Below are 16739 nucleotides of genomic sequence, written 5' to 3'. Positions count from 1 at the left end.
GGCAGTAAGGACACAGGGAGTCAAAGAGACACCATCGCTGCCCTCATGAAGCCTCCAGTGGAACACAAAAGACAGAGCTTTGTCAGAAAGTTCACAAATACATAGCCAAGAACTCTGCAAAAGTACAGGAGGTTGTGAAGGGGTAGTGGTCAGGGAAGGCTTCCTGGAGGAGGTGATGTTTTGAGCTTTGATCTGAGCAAAAGAGGCCAACCAGGTTAGGAGGTACTAATAACCCATCTGCCACCATTCGCCAAGGCAAGCCACACAATGAATTCCACAAAGTACAGGTTAATAAGCTTGAAGCAACTGTCCTTGAAAACATCTGAACAGGCATTCAAATAACAGGAGGAATCCTGAGGAGATTGTGGAGAAGGCCAGAGACTGAGCTGGTGCAATTTGGAGGCCAGAGAGGTCCTTCCGGGTGGAATGAGGCTCTTCTGACAACTGCCCCAGGCTGTCTCGCAGCTACCAAGCCCGTCGCTTGATCACACTCAAGCAGAGGCCGAAGGGGCCTCCACCAATGAAGCCACAGGCAGATGCCGGCCCCAGGAGGAAGCTCAGACATGGACACAGTGAGCTGTGCCAATTGTGAGCGGCTCCGGCACCCATCCTGCCCCCCGCAAGATGCATGGAGAACTTGAAAAAAACTGCATTTCTTCCAGTGAATATTCTAAACTTTATATGCTTCACAAATGCCCTCTGATTCTGTCTCGAATCCCACGCTTCCCAAAGTCAGTTCTGCATATGGGGGACACACTATTTGATTTTCGTTAAAACAAGGACATGCATTTTTTTTTTAAGATTTTTATTTATTTATTTGACAGAGAGAGATCACAAGCAGGCATAGAGGCAGGCAGAGAGAGAGAGAGAGAGAGAGGAGGAAGCAGGCTCCCTGCCGAGCAGAGAGTCCGATGCGGGACTCGATCCCAGGACCCTGAGATCATGACCTGAGCCGAAGGCAGCAGCTTAACCCACTGAGCCACCCAGGTGCCCAGGACATGCATTTTATGGTAGCTAGTTGGTGTTTATTTTTAGAGAAATCTATTTATGGGAAGTAAGTGATTCTGGTTTTCCATTTATAGCACTAATCAAAGTTCCTTTCAAAATTCATTTATTTAGGGGCACCCGGGTGGCTCGGTTGGTTAAGTGTCCCGCTCTTGGTTTCAACTCAGGTCATGATCTCAGGGTCCTGGGATCAAGCCCCACATCTCAGGGAGCTCTGCTTGACAATTCTCTCCCTCTGCCCCTCCCCTGACTCTGTGCTCTCTCTCTCAAATAAATAAATAAATCTTTAAAAATAAATAATTTTTAAAAATACATTTATTTAGGGGCACCTGTGTGGCTCAGTTGGTTAAGCTTCAACTCTTGATTTTGCTCAGATCTTGATCTCAGGGTCATGAGTTCAAGCCCCATGTTGGGCTCCACGCTGGGCATGGAGCCTAATTAAAAAAAATTTTTTTTTAATTATTTAAGTGTTTAAAAATAAATGGACTTAAAGAAAAATGAAGTAAATAAAAGTGCCGGTGGCAAGGATCCGGATATGGTCAAAATTGTTTTTTCTAGAATGACTGATGCTGGGGAGAACACTGCCAAATCCAAATGGGTTTAATTTTTGTGTCTGTCAAGCTCCCGTGCAGCTCTGGGGAAATCATCAATCACCAAAGAAGAAAGAGCCAGTGGCAACGCGTGCATCCTGACCTGACGGGGGACGGCAACAGCAGCCGATGTACAGACGGGGGAATCCTACAAGCGGGGGCCACCCAGGCCCCCACATGACTCAACTGGGAGGATGGGACTCGAGCAGGGGGAGGGCTCGGCCCAGGCGGGGAACCAGCCATGAGCCCCAGCAGGAGACTCTGCTTTGGCCTCTCAAGGAGTTGTCCTGAGACCCGTAAGTCGGCCTGGGAACAGACACAACACTCCAGCTTAGGCTTCTGTCCGCTGCTAGCCGAGGCTCCAGGGGCCACCATGCTAGATTCCCTGGGAAAGACAAGGTCTTCCACTTATTGCACGTCAACCCTCACGCCTTCCACGCTCCTGGGGAAAATACAGTTTTATGCTCACACACTCCCAAGGCGGCATAAATTCTTCCCCCTCAGAACAGAGCCCCGCGGGCCTTCGCGGGGTAAGCACATTGGTTGCTGTGGCCCCCAAAGATGGAAGCAGAGATCCGGGCCCTCGGAGGAAGACGTCGGGAGCAGCAGCAGCTGGCCTTGCGCCCGATGAGCCGCCGCCGGACCCCGGGCCGCGTGTGAGGCTGGGGGGGCGCAGGGGTGCGGGGGACGCGGGCTGTGCAGCTGCCCGGAGCAGCGATGCCTGTCCGGGCCAGCTTGTGGGCTCCGCATACCAAAAGGCACCGGGGCCCCCGGGGATTTCACAGATTTACTATCAGTGAAGGGCAATAATCACGCCAGGAGGAGCAATTATTGCCAAATCATTTAGGATTTAAAAAATCATTGGCAAGAAGATAGAGGTCAAGAGGTGCGCTGTCGGGGGAAATAAAAACCCCTACCTGTCAGGCCGGGGACGCGCCTCCTTGCTGACTGCAGGACGGCAGCGGGAGACGCGAGCGCGGACCATCCCGGGCATCTGCCCAGGAGCACTCTCCCTCCTGCGGGGCCGCAGCGCTGGCGGGGACGGAGCACTGGGCTCCATGCGGATGTCCCCCCGAGGGGCACACACACCCACAGGGAGACGCCTCGGGGGGACATCCAGCATCCGAGGAGCTTCGGGTCTTCCGCCGGCACCCAGACCCCCTCGAGACCTGCGGACGCTCGCTGCTAAGTCATTCCCCGCCCGACCCCCAGTCTGACACATTGGTGAGGCAGGATACACACAGCACAACGCAACGGCCACTGTTCAACAGGAAGGAAGAAGCTGGGTGTGGTGAGGCCGTGGGGGGTTACGGCTGGTAAGGAAGGTAAACTGAGCCCACCTTTCTGAAACAGAAATAAGCCCTGTGCCTCACGGCCCAACAACTACCCCGCTAGGTGGGATTTCTCCACAAATCAGGTATGTGCCAAAGGACGTGCGTTCAAGGGTGTTCACAGGGTTAGACCCAAGAGGGAAACTGGGAGTCAAGCCCAACGTCCGACCACAGGGGGTGGGTAAAGAACATGAGGTTACAGGCCACCTGGGTGGCTCAAACCCGAGGCTGCAGGTCTAGGTCTGTCACTGTCTCGAGGCAGAGCTTCACGTTCAAATTGGGGCCGCAGGTGCAGATGAGCCTCTCCTCCTGGCCCCCTCGCTCCTGGGGCTCCACTCACACTGTCCCAGCCAGGGGCCCCTGAACTGACAGCCAAGAATGTGCACGCAGCGGGGCGGCAGGGCCGAGCAGGTGGAGGGGACTGGGGACGAGCCCTCCGTGGAAATCCATGAGGGGGACGAGGCCATGAGAGAAACGAGTGGCCCCCAGTGGCCCCACATGGACAGTCACTCCCCAGCCACAGGTCTCACCACTAGCGTAACTGCCTGGCCCCATAGCCACATCGGTAGAATGCATGATCTGAGAACCAGCGAGCAGAAGGACAGCGTCCACGTTTTATGCCCAGCCCTCTCGGGATAAACCTACAAACCTTGCCCCCATATTCGACAGGCTGCCCTGAGGGCATTTATCCTCCCCACTTAGATCCTGTCTAACTTTACCGTCTATAATATGTAATTCTGCCAATGATATTTAGTCGTTTCGAAAATAGCAAGTGATACTGTAGTACTACATACACCTTTTCAAAGTTCATTCACCAAGCCTAAAAATCCTGCAATGTGGCCGGCCCCCTCCTTGAGAACCAGGGTACAGCAAAGGCCTGGAGGGGACAGGGTCATGGACACGTGCCTCATCAGCAGAATATCTAGGGCTCAGTACTAGGGTTTCTGTGACTCCTCCCTAATGCTGTGATTCTCAACTGGGGACAATCTGGCCCCTGGGGGGACGTTTAGCAACATCTGGAGACATCTGTGCTTTCACACTGGGGCCAGGATTGCACAGGACAGCCACCCTCCACCACAAAGAATGATCTGGCCCCAAAATGTCACAGTGCAGAGGTGGGGAACTGCTGCCCTGACCTTAAAATGGAAATGCGAGGACCTCGGACAAGGACTGGCATAAGGACTTGGTGAAATAAGCAGGGACGTGACGGTACCCGGGTGTGCCCAACACACACGGGGCTCCAGGCAATCAAGATCCTTCCTCTCTGAGCCTCAGGTTCCCTGCCTGTGAAATGGGCACCCCCAGCCCTCAGCTTCTTGGCCCCTGTGCTAATTAAGCCCTCTGGTTTCAATAGTCCCAATTTCCATGAAACCTGTGTAATTTGCAACAGACACAATTTTGGTATTTACAGAAAACTGCCAAAACCCTCACACATCATTTGGGCTGTGGTAGGAAGCTACAAAACTGCACTGCTTCAGAAGCCTTAAGCCATGAGAAATTAGGTATTTCTAGAAGTAACCTTTAAGGTATGTTATCCTTTGCCTTATTACTGACTCCCAGAAAGGGCCCGGTTACCTCTAAGAGGTTTGAATTTCCAATCTATTAGAGTAATACCAGCAATCTGTTCTTTCTAGGCTATTGAGGAAAGGTTAGAATGAAAATTGGATTTGGGTAGTTATGTCCATTCCGAAGGCAGGCGGAGGGCACATCAGTGGAAGCGGGCCGGGGCCTGGAAGGAGCAGTTATCAAGGGAAATGACTGGTGATAACTTTATTGATTAAAGCAGCTTGAAAAATTTAAGATTTGCCACAGCCTGGCACTGCGGCAGCAAGACCGCTCCTCACAGGCATTTTTCATTAAAAATAAAGAAGCAGGAACAGAGAATTTATTACCTTGTGCGTAAGACACAGTTCATCTGAAATGGCCTTATTCTGAAATACTGCCTTAAAATGTCCACACATTCTGAGGCTCAAAACAACATGAACGAACATTTTAGAAAAACAGGGGGTGAGAGTGTTAACAACAGGCAGTTGCCACTCATCTGTCTGTCGAGGGGAGAGACAGAAACGGCACGTGAGGGTGGAAGGGAGAATGATAATATGAGAGGTAAGTAAGATTCAGCTCTGCCGCCTGAACTGGGGGCTACTGGAGCAAACCAGCCCTCAGCCATCCCGGCCTCCGACGCACACAACCACTGCAGGGACCTCAACCTATCCAAGAGATTCCCGGGGAATCCCCAAGCCGAAGCCCACCCCAGAACCCCCAGCCCCAGCACCCACCAGATGAGATGCCCAGACTAACCTGCCCCCCATGCAGGCCTCTGCTGCTCTCTCAGCTGTGGGGAGGGCAGTTCTCAGTCAGAATGTAAAAGGTGCCCTCTGCGAAAATAATTGAAAAATGCCAAAAAGCAAAAAGGGGAGGGGGGAACCATGCCAGGTTGAACTATACAATATAACCAACGAAACTGTCAGAATGTAGAATTCTAAATACTGGGGTTGGTTGTTTTGTTGGTTTTTTAAGATTTTATTTATTCATTTGAGAGAGAGAGCACAGAGAGACTCCCCACCAAACAGGGAGCCCAATATGGGGCTTGATCTCAGGACCCTGAGACCATGACCTGAGCCAAAGGCAGATGCTTTAACCAACCAAGCCCCTTGGCGCCCCCTAAATACTGGTTTTTAAAACTCATGTTATATTAGCCTTTCTTAAGATAATTTGTTACAGAGTAGAAGAATTTATTCTTTCTTAAATTTATCCTATGAGAATATAAATATGGACAGGGACACCTGGCTGGCTCAGTTGGTTGAGCGTCCAACTCTTGGTTTCGGCTCAGGTCGTGATCTCGGTGTCGTTGGATGGAGCCCCAAACTGGGTTCCACGGTCAGCACAGAGTCTGCTTGAGATTCCCTCTCCCTCTCCCTCTGTGCCATCCCAGCTCATGGGAGCTTACTCTCTCTCTAAAATAAATAAATAAATAAATAAATAAATAAATAAATAAATAAAACCTGTTAAAAACAAATAAATATATATACATAACTGTTTATATTTAAGAAATGAAAAGGTAAGCCATAATATTTATAAAAAGGGCTCCAATGAGATGAGTAGAAAGAGAAAGAAAAGGACAGAAGCTCAACTTCCTTGACTATATCTCGTTTTATGGGATTTGATTTTGGAGCCAAGTAAATATTTTACATAACTATAAAAAATGTAAATGTTGAAAACCAGTTCCCTAAAAATGGTAAGTAAAGTGAATTCAAAGAGGGTCATGTTGGTGGCATACCATCCGGAGAAGAACTATGCCTGTGGCTCTAAAACCCAGCATTTTGGCCATAAATTTTTAGAAGGAGGTGCTCAATACAAAAAAAGAACTGCCAAAAAAAGAAATTGTAAAGAGTAAGGTTCAGGACAGTGACATTGCGATGGCCATCCGGTCCACTGGGATACCAACCACAACAGTGGCTCAGTCTCGGGGCACTGCTAGCCCTGTGGTAGCACCAGACTTTTCTTGTTTGCTTTCTTTCCCATAATTTCTGGAACTCAAGACTCGTGTGTGTCCAATGGATGAAAACAAACGACTGGTTCTGTTGGTATCCTTGAGAGCCAAGCTTTCTGATGTGGAAAAAGGAAATAGAGATAGAAGACTGATGAGGTCAAGTCGAAACCCACTGGCCTGACACATCAGAGGTTTCAGTATGAACTCCAGATATAGTTCATATTTAAAGAAAGATACTTTTCACAGCACCTTGGTGGCTCAGTGGGTTAAGCCTCTGCTTTCAGCTCAGGTCATGATCTCAGGGTCCTGGAATTGAGCCCCCTGTCGGGCTCTCGGCTCAGCAGGGAGGCTGTTTCCCCCATCTCTTTGCCTGCCTCTCTGCCTACTTGTGATCTTTGTCTGTCAAATAAATAAATAAAATCTTAAAAAAAAAAAAAGATAAATACTTTTCTGAGCCTGGTTGACTAAAAAGGCTCAAAAAAGGGGTGCCTGGGTGGTTCAGTTGGTTAAGCATCTGCCTCCAGCTCAAGTCATGGTCCCAGGGTCCTAGCATCAACCCCAGCATCAGCCTCCCTGCCTGGCAGAGAGTGTGCTTCTCCCTCTCCCTCTGCCCCCTCCACACTCGTGCTTCCCCCATCAAATAAATAAATCTTAAATTTTTTTAAAAAGGCTTAGAAATTTAGAAATGATGATCAACCCAATAGCAACAAGAACCCTTCATGTTCCCAGTATGGTTTCTAAATACCATTTTCCACCAAAGGTAAGCATGGCTCCTTGGAAGAAAGGTGAATCCTGGGCCTGAGGCAGAAAATGTACACGGCAGGTGTGGAACATCCTGTCATAACAGGGAGTAAAGAACCTCAAAGACTCCTGAGATTGGGTCAGAAGGACTTAGAGGCCAGCCTGAAGGGGGTTCCACTGGTCAAAGATGAAATACTTTTGATATGAATAAGATCATGACTGTAATGGATCGAAACTCATCAATCTATCTGTCTTAAATCTATCTATTCATAGTGATATATGTATAGTTTCTTTTTTTTTTTTTTTTTTTTTTTTTAAGATTTTATTTTATTTATTTGAGAGAGAGAGACAGTGAGAGAGAGAATGAGCGAGGAGAAGGTCAGAGAGCGAAGCAGACTCCCCATGGAGCTGGGAGCCTGATGTGGGACTCGATCCCGGGACTCCAGGATCACGCCCTGAGCCGGAGGCAGTCGTTTAACCAACTGCGCCACCCAGGCGTCCCGTATAGTGATATATGTATAGTTTCAAATCTCCTTCGTCACCTTGGGAGGATGCTAGAGATTCAACTCATTATTGTGAAAACTAATTAACAATGAAAAAGAAATAGGCCTTTATCTGGAGTTCCCTATGTGAACTGTACCTCAGGGTAACAAACAGTTGGTGAAAAGCTTGCTGATATACAAGTAACCCAGAGGGGAAAACGAAGAAGGAATGAAAGAATTAATACAGCTCCATTCTATGGTCCAGGATGAATTAAAGGAGTTGGCACCAATCACGAATAGCAGCTAATAATACAGAAGGGGACAAGCGGACATTCTCCACCTGCTGACGGAGGACACACCACCACCTGTAAGCAGTCATCCAAAAACTGAACCAGACTCTGAGCAAACTTGTAGATCTTACTGTCAATATTCAGAGAACAGAGAATGGAAGAGCAAGTGAGAGTATACCAGTGGTGCAACCAAGAAAATCTAGACCATGCAACAAACCACCCAATTTCCTCTTCACCACGTGGCAAGGAAAAACAAAAGGGCGGTTGGGGGCTGGGAGTAGAGGGAACCAGGAGATTAAAGAACACCTGAGATTCTCATTGACCAATAACAATGCAAGAGTTTCATCTGGATCTGATTCAAACAAATTGTAAGCAACATAGAACAATTTTAAGACCATCAAGGAGGGATGCCTGGGTCGCTCAGGTCATGATCCCAGGGTCCTGGGATCGAGTCCCACATCAGGTTCCCTGCTCAGCGTGAAGCCTGCTTCTCCCTCTCCAGCCTCCCCTCCTTGTGTTCCCTCTCTCTTTGTCTCTATGTCAAATAAATAAATAAAATCTTAAAAAAAAAAACCATCAAGGAAATGTGAACAGTAACTGGATATTTGATGATATCACAGAATTATTGTTGGTATTAGACATGGAGATGGCATTACCTATGGCATTACCTAGGGCTTTAAAAAGAATTCCTATCATCTGGGAACAAAGAAATATTTACAGATGAAGGAAAAGGATTTCTGGGATATGAGTCAAAATAACTTAGGGGAGAAGAATGGGTGGAGTACAGATTAAACAAGTGGCTATTAATCTTGAAGATTACTTAATGGCTAAATATGGGACAATCTGAGCAACAAAATTAATAACAATAGGAACGGACTGTAACTTGGGCAATAAAATAAATATCCTTTGGTCTAAGTTGGAACAAAGAAGTCAATGGGGAAAAAAAAAGGAAACTCTTTCTTACAGTAAAATTGAGCTAATAAATATAGAAGGAATGATAGAAATACAGATTCACCATTTGGCAAACACCCCGTAATAACTGCTTCAGGTAAGGATTATCAGTGGAGGGGTGCCTAGGTGATTCAGTGGGTTAAGCCTCTGCCTTCGGCTCAGGTCATGATCCCAGAGTCCTGGGATCAAGCCCCGCATCGGGCTCTCTGCTCGGTGGGGAGCCTACTTCCCCCTCTATCTGCCTGCCTCTCTGCCTACTTGTGATCTCTGTCTGTCGAATAAATGAATGAAATCTTAAGAAAAAATAAAAAGAATTATCAGTGGATGCAAACATTAACTAAGGAAAAGAGTGATGGGAAAGAGGTTATTTATACAGTCAACATGCTTTCCCACAAGACACTTACTAGTTACATGGGACAGGGAGTAATCCTGCAGTGTGGAGAACTCTGGCACAGGTCACCTCTGACACTAATCAAAGGGACCCTTAGCAACAACAGGGCGACATGCCCTCACGTGCCTCCTGCTGGAGTGTACCGAGAGGGCACAGCACTGTTTCTGGGACATTCCTGCCAAAAATGCATAACCTAAAATTAAATTAAGTCACAAGGAGACATGAGGAAGAAAACCAAATTGAGGCAAAGTCTACAAAAGAGTCAGCTAGAACTCTTCAAAAATGTCACCATCCTTAGAGACAAAAAGGACTGAAGTTCTGGCCCAGAAGGAAGGACCCTGGGGGAAGGCAACTGCTACAAGCCATGTGTCCCACACAAAGACACTGGCGGCTGGCTGATGACATCTGATTTTATCACTGTTCTGGACTATTGTATAAGACGTTAGCATTTGAAGAAGCTGGCAAAGGGCATGTGGAAAATTCTTTGCGCTAATTTTGCAACTTCTGTAAGTATGAAATTACTTCAAAATGAACAGTTAAAAGTAAGTTTCTTCTAAATGGTTGTAAGTTGATCACTAGTGAAGCTCGGTCATGGCTACCTAGGAGTTCATTATACTACTCTCTGTCCTTGCATAGGTACTACAAATGTTCCATGATAAAAAGTTAAAATGAGAAGTTTCGGAGACAAAACAACCACATGCAAGGTACGGATCCTGTTTGGACTCGAGTTAAACAAATCAACATGAAAGAACATTTCTGAGAAAGCCAGGGAACTTTAAATCTGATTACCGGTTAATACTGGGCAATCACTGTTGATTTTGAAGGTAGATATTTTTCCCACCGTGACAACAAAAACACAAAATTCACCAACGTCGGCATTTAAAGCGTACAAATCGGTGGCATTAAGTACATTCACCATGTTGTAGGACTGTCACCCCGTGCAGCTCCAGACACTTTTATCACCCCAAAGGGAGACTGTCCCCATCAGCAGCCAGTCCCCACTCCCCCGGCCCCAGCCCCGGCAACCACTAACGTGTTTTAGATCTCTGACTTGCTTGTTTGGGACATCTCACAGAAATGCCACGTTACATGTAAAATGTGGCCTTTTGTGTCTGGCTTCCTTCATTTACCGTAGTGTTTTCCAGGCTCCACACTGCACCACTGATCAGCATTTCATTCTTTTTACGGCTGAACTACCCCATTGGGTGAACAGCCCCCATTTCGTTGCTCTGTGCACGTGCCCCTGAACGTTCGCATTGTTTCTGCCTTTTGGCTACCGTGAGCGCTGCTCTGAACACTCACGGGTAAGGTTTTGTTTGAACACCTGTTTTCCATGGTTCTGGATGTCATCGTCAGAGTGGAATTGCGGGGTCATGTGGTGCTTCTGTTTCCCTCATGCAGAAGCGGTTCTCAACAGCGGCCGCTCCATTTCACATCCTGGCCGGTCTCCCCACAGGAGGGTTTCAGCGTCTCCACATCCGCGCCAGGGGGGGCCATCTTCTGTTGTTTTTTGTTTTTAAAATTATTATGGATAGGGACGCCTGGGTGGCTCAGTCAATTAACCATCTGCCTTCAGCTCAGGTCATGATCCAGGGTTCTGGGATTGAGCCCCACGTCGGGCTCCCTGCTCAAGGGGGAGTCTGCTTCTCCCTCTGCCCTTCCCCCTGCTCATGCATTTTCTTTCTCTGTCAAATAAATAAATAAATAATCTTTTTAAAAAAATTATTATGGATGACCTTCCAGGTGGTGTAAGGTAGGCACTCACTGTAGTGTTTTTTTTTTTTTTTTAAATTTTATTTATTTATTTGACAGACAGAGATCACAAGTAGGCAGAGCAGCAGGCAGGGAGAGAGAGGGCAAAGCAGGCTCCCTGCTGAGCAGAGAGCCCGATGCGGGGCTCGATCCCAGGACCCTGGGATCATGACCTGAGCCGAAGGCAGAGGCTTAACCCCATTTTGACTTGCATTTATTTCCCAAATGACTGACAACACTGTTTGACGAGCATGTGTTTACGTGTTTGTTGGCCATTGTTAGATGTTTCAGCACATTGGAGTTAGATCAAAAATAACCATCTTTTTTGGAAAGAGGTACTATAATGTGAAACGATACAATAACAACAAACCTGGGGTTTGAAATGCAACAGCAAGGGGGGGGCCTGGGTGGCTTAGTTGTTAAGCGTCTGCCTTTGGCTCAGGTCATGATCCCGGGGTCCTGGGATTGAGGCCTGCAGAGGCTCTCTGCTAGGGAGGAAGCCTGAGTCTCTCTCTCACTCTCCCTGCTTCTGTTCCCTCTCTCACTGTGTCTCTCTCTGTCAAATAAACAAATAAAATCTTAGGAAAAAAAAAAAAAACCAGCAAAAGAAAGAAAGAAAAAGTTTCTAAAAAAAGAAGAAAGGAAAAAGAAAAGAATGTGGCGAAATGTTTTAATTGTTCAATCTGAGCTATGGCTATATGGGGAGAATCACTCTGAAACATGCCACAATAAAAAAAGAAATTCTGCCCTAGGAAACAAAGTCTTGAAAACCCAGGGTCATTGTGCCCGTGGTCTTCATTCAAAACACAAGCCTCGGGGCGCCTGGGTGGCGCAGTGGGTTAAGGCCTCTGCCTTCGGCTCAGGTCGTGATCCCAGGGTCCTGGGATCGAGCCCCACATCGGGCTCTCTGCTCAGCAGGGAGCTGGCTTCCTCCTCTCTCTCTGCCTGCCTCTCTGCCTGCTTGTGATCTCCGTCTGTCAAATAAATAAATAAAATCTTAAAAAAAAAAAAAACAAAACACAAGCCTCTTCTCTTCTACAGCTCACAAGACATTTCCTGGGTTCTTCCTAAGAACCCCAGACACCCTGTGCCCTCTGGCATTCACAGATGTCAATAAGGCTGGGGGCAGCGGTTCTGGATATCCGGGGCAGTGGGCCAGCCTTCTCCATGCATCACGAGAGCCCAGTGCTCTAGACTCGAACATGTGGGAAGTTCGGGTCTATTAAGAAGGGAACACCACAGTGATCCTGGGGACACCTGCCTCACCACAGGTCCCCACTGTCATGTCCAAAACAGACATCAGGGCGGCCTCGGCTGGCTGCAGGCATGTGCCCGTTGTCTTTTCAATGATGTTCTTAGAAAACCACCTGCTGCTGGGGGCCAGCTCCACACCACCTGGGAAATGGGGGCACTGTGGACACCAAAATCGTAACTGTTTTTTTTTTTTTTTAAGATACATGTTGGGAAGGCCATCTGTCTCAAACACAGTCATCATGTAAGGGTGGCAAAATACATATTCTTTGAATCTTGTTACATACTGTCTTTTCAATGAACTGTTTTTTCTTTTTAAATGGAGAAGTGTCCTCTTATTTTACCATTACTAACGTAAGCATTTGATGTCAAAGAGACGAAGGTAATTTTACAAACCCAGAACGTTTGCAAGGACATAAAATTTCCATTTTATCATGGTTTTCTGCCACACTAGCTCAGATGTACTTGTCCACAAGCACCCTGCATAGCCCCATCGGAATTATTTCAGTCAGCCTCAACATGTGACTCTCCCCAATACTCCTAAGTCTAGAATAAACATAGAAAATTGTAATTATTAACTTCTCACTGGATGGGGTAAGAAATAAAGTCATCAGGTGATGGGACAGTCATCAGGTAGGACTGTTAATTTCCAACAAGAAACTTGGTTGAAATGTTTCTTCTGATAACAGTAGTACAAATTAGAATTTTCGAAAACAAGGGCAGAATAAAAGTACAGTGAAAGAAACTTCTGCAGCTTAGACCTCCCACAGCCCTAAATCTCTGTGAGCAGCAAGGCAGATCAATGTTCCTGCAAATTAAGTGGGTTTCCAGGATTTCCACGTAGTGAGGGTTTCGGAGATAAACACTCAAGACATAGCATTAATCTATATACTATCTCATCTCTGGTTGTCTTTTTCTTTTCTTTTTTTTTTTTTAATTTTATTTAATTATTTGACGGGGAAAGAGAGGGAGGGAGCACAAGCAGAGGGAGTAGCAGGCAGAGGGAGAGGCAGACTCCCCACTGAGCAGGGAACCCAACACGGGACTCGGGGATCCCAGGACCCTGGGATCATGACCTGAGCCGAAGGCCGACGCTTAACCAACTGAGCCACCCAGGCGCCCCAGCAGCTCTGGTTGTCTTAATTATGCCTGCAGAGTCAGACGGCCATCTGAGTCCAAAAGTGGAGAAGGAACATACACGCAGGTGTGGTCAAGGGCAGGGACAGACTGGAAAAGCCCAGGCTGACTGGGCTGGGCTGGTGCAGCCTCACGTGAGCTTTTCTTCCACGGAGGAGGAACCGAACAGTCCGGCTAAAGAGATGACGGAATAAGTCAACGTAGGAAGAGGCAGAAACATTCTCCTTCCCCACGTCTTACCTGTCACTCTCTTTAAAAGGTAAGTGGTATTAAGAAAAATCAGTTGTGGGGTGACTGGGTGGCTCAGTCAGTTAAGCATCTGCCTTCGCCTTGGGTCATGATCCCGGAGTCCTGGGATCGAGCCCCGCATCGGGCTTCCCGCTCAGCTGGGAGTCTGCTTCTCCCTCTCCCTCTGCCCTTCCCCCCTGCTCACGCTGCACACTCTCTCACACTGTCTCCCTCTCTCAAATAAATAAGATCCTTTAAAAAAAATTCAGTTGTGGGTGTTGTCGTCTTCCATTTCTTCTTGCTTCTGATGTCGCCGTGTCATCCCAGCCGCCTGTGACCGTATGAGGAATCCCGTCATAGGCTCTTCCAGAATCTTCATTCATCAGTTCATTGGTCAGTGCTTCACGTCGGAGCGGCTTCTCGGAGGGCAGGCACAGCTGGACTCAAGCAGCGCCCGGTGGAAGCGGGGCAGGTCCCCTGAACTCTTGCTCTTGTCCGCTGACCACTGTCCCCCGGATGCGGGCAGGCACCCCCGGGGCCTGCACATACCCAGCGTGTACCCCACGGCACTGAGGCGAGCACAGTCTGGCAGCCCACGTGACCCTCAGCCAGGCCCCCACGCCTTCCACCCATCCCCCGGCTGGCCACCCCTCACCTCTTCTGTGAACTACTGTGAACACACTAGTAGGGCATGTCAATTCTTATCCTTCCAGAGAAGCAGCAGAAGTCACTTAGAAACGGCCACAGGCCTTTGTTTCTGACTCTCAACGCTGAAATGAATGTCACCCTCTGAAAGCATTCCGTGGGCCGTCTCTGCGGGCTTTCTCCCCCTTCCCAGTAAAACCAGCTCTCGTGGAGGGCCAGGTCCACACTGGGCTGCCCAGCAGGCCTCCACAAGTGCTTAAGCCCCCCGGCCCTCGCTCCAGGCCCCCCCGACCAAGCAGCTTCCACACACGGGCTCCTGAGGGAGACCTCCCTACCTCGTGGGCTTCCACCCCCATCTCCTTCAGGGCCGACTGGAAATACTCAGGAGAAGGTTTCCCCACCACTTCGGCCTTGATTCCACAGGCGTACTAGGAAAAGAGAAAAGGACACAGCACGGGTTGAGGACAAAGCCACAGGTGAGCCCTCCTCCAAAGGCCTCCCTCTGGGGAATCAAGGAAAGAGCGCCCCGAAAGTACACCCGGGGCCAGGGGCCTCCAAGAGGCAGGACACTTGGGCTGAGAGACACATGGCCCCCACCTGGCCCCCTGCGATCTGCTCATAAACCTGAGCACGGCAGGAGGTGGGCCACCTCTCATTTGGTTGGTGCTCTCATTTGCATAACTGCTTCTCCCCTGTCCCCCAACTCAGTCACAGGCCCCCCACAGGAATAGGTCCAGGGCTCCACCAGCCAGGCTGCCCAACGCACGCACCCGAGTGAGGGGTGCCAAGAGCCAACGTAGCAGCGAGGGTGGCAGGTGAGCTGACCTGGGGTGGCTGAGCAGGCACAGGTCAGGGCATCACCGGGGGCCCCATCTGAACCCGGCCCTGAAAAGGAGGAGGGAGTCGGGAGGGAGTCCCATTAGGACACGTCATGCTCAAGGTGTTGCAGATGACCAGTGTCAGGAAGGAGGCAGGTGGCAGACGGACGCCGAGGGTCTGAGAGGACAGCGGCAGCGAGCAGGCCGGCGGTCGGCCTGGTGCGGGGCCTGGGGAGTGGGGAGGAGCAGGAGGGACAGGACAGCAGAGTGACGACCCCGGCGGCTGAGGGGCCACTCTGGAGCAGAGCGGGCGCTCTGCCTGAAGCCCCGAACAGGAGGGCGCCTGCTCTGGCAACAGAAGAGGCGATTCAGACCTGGCGTCCACCCCTCTCTCCCGGAAGACCAGAAGCATCCCGGACAGCCCCGAGATGTGAAGGCAGCTCAGACAAATTCAGGCCAGGTACCTCGAGCGCCTTCATGTAGGCACCAACGTCCAGCATCAGGCCCGAGGTCTCCTTGTAGTAGCGTCTACAAGAGAGGAGGAGGGGACACGGTGAGCGGAGCCCAGGAGCGGTGCCAGGAGAAACCGCCGCGTCCCGGTTCTGCCGGCTCGGGAGAGCAGAACCATGGGTGAGGGTCAGTCCGGGCGCCAGGCTGGGAACGACCGACAGAGGTGGGCACGGCACAGCCCAGCAGCGGGTCACCATGCCCGGGCGGGAGGGACAGTGGCCCAGCAGCTCTCACTCCCAGTGGCCCCCTGCTGCCAGCCCTCGGGGGACCCCAGGGGCAGATGGTTCCAGTCACTAACAGAGAAAGACAAGGGGCCTGCGTTGTGTTCTGGGGAAGGGCAGAAGGTCCACAGAGCACATGGCGGACTCCTAACTGCTAATGATTAACCCCTAATTGCTGCCCGAAGAAGAAAACCCCGTTAGTTCCATGGTGCCCCGCAGCATCTCCTATTAACCGGCGGTCCCGGTGCCAAATGCTTTCACGAGAAGACAACAATCTCTTCCTGTCTCACCGGAGACCGACCCGGCATGGCTCACGGGAGCCCGCTTTTCCGAGGACAACGTCGTGACTCCTGTGAGCGCTGTGCTGGCCCCGGCCTCCACCGTCTGGCCCTCCCGGGGCCACACCCAGACCCCTCTGGACACATGGAGGGTGGATCCCAGTTCCGGAGCAAAGCCATTCGACTAGAAAGAGCGCAAAGGTAGTTTAATCTGCCCCACTCAAAAGACAGCGTTAACGGGAGCCCAGGACTGTTAAAATGTTTTGGGACCCGTCACAGCAGGTGCCTCTCTTTCCCATGCTCTGCGGACTGGAGAGACGTTGAACAACACGTACACAGAGACCTGAAGAGAAGAAGAGTGAGGCGCACTGACCCAGGACTCCAATCCAAGCTCTACACCCTTTTAACTGTGAGACTTTGGGTTGCTGAAGCCCTCCGGGCTCAGTTTCCTAATCTGGAAAATGGGGGGCAGGGACCCTAGTGCCCACCTCATGAATTATTGTGAAGCTCAAACAAAACAATGTGTGCAAAGTTCTTGACATGACGTCTCGCACGCAGGCACTGCTCAAAAAATATTCGAGAAAATGGTTATTCTGGTTACCTGGACTGGGCTATAGGCAGGGAG

General features: G+C 49.6%; 1 protein-coding gene across 2 annotated transcripts in view; it reads right to left on the bottom strand.

Annotated features, from left to right (window-relative positions):
• LOC122901197 (phospholysine phosphohistidine inorganic pyrophosphate phosphatase) overlaps window positions 1-16739 on the bottom strand; it is a 121458-nt gene that overhangs the window by 77538 nt on the left and 27181 nt on the right. For both annotated transcript variants that reach the window (XM_044240693.1, XM_044240694.1), the window contains exons 4-5: window positions 15570-15633; window positions 14623-14715 (exon numbers count right to left, since the gene is read on the bottom strand). In XM_044240693.1, the coding sequence (XP_044096628.1) occupies window positions 14623-14715; window positions 15570-15633 (157 nt within the window). The remainder of the gene's footprint in view (window positions 1-14622; window positions 14716-15569; window positions 15634-16739) is intronic.

This window comes from Neovison vison, chromosome 2 (assembly GCF_020171115.1).
Source record: "Neovison vison isolate M4711 chromosome 2, ASM_NN_V1, whole genome shotgun sequence".
Classification (NCBI taxonomy): Eukaryota; Metazoa; Chordata; class Mammalia; order Carnivora; family Mustelidae; genus Neogale; species Neogale vison.
The sequence above is the reverse complement of the archived record's forward strand: the minus strand, read 5'-3'. Positions and strand labels throughout refer to the sequence as shown.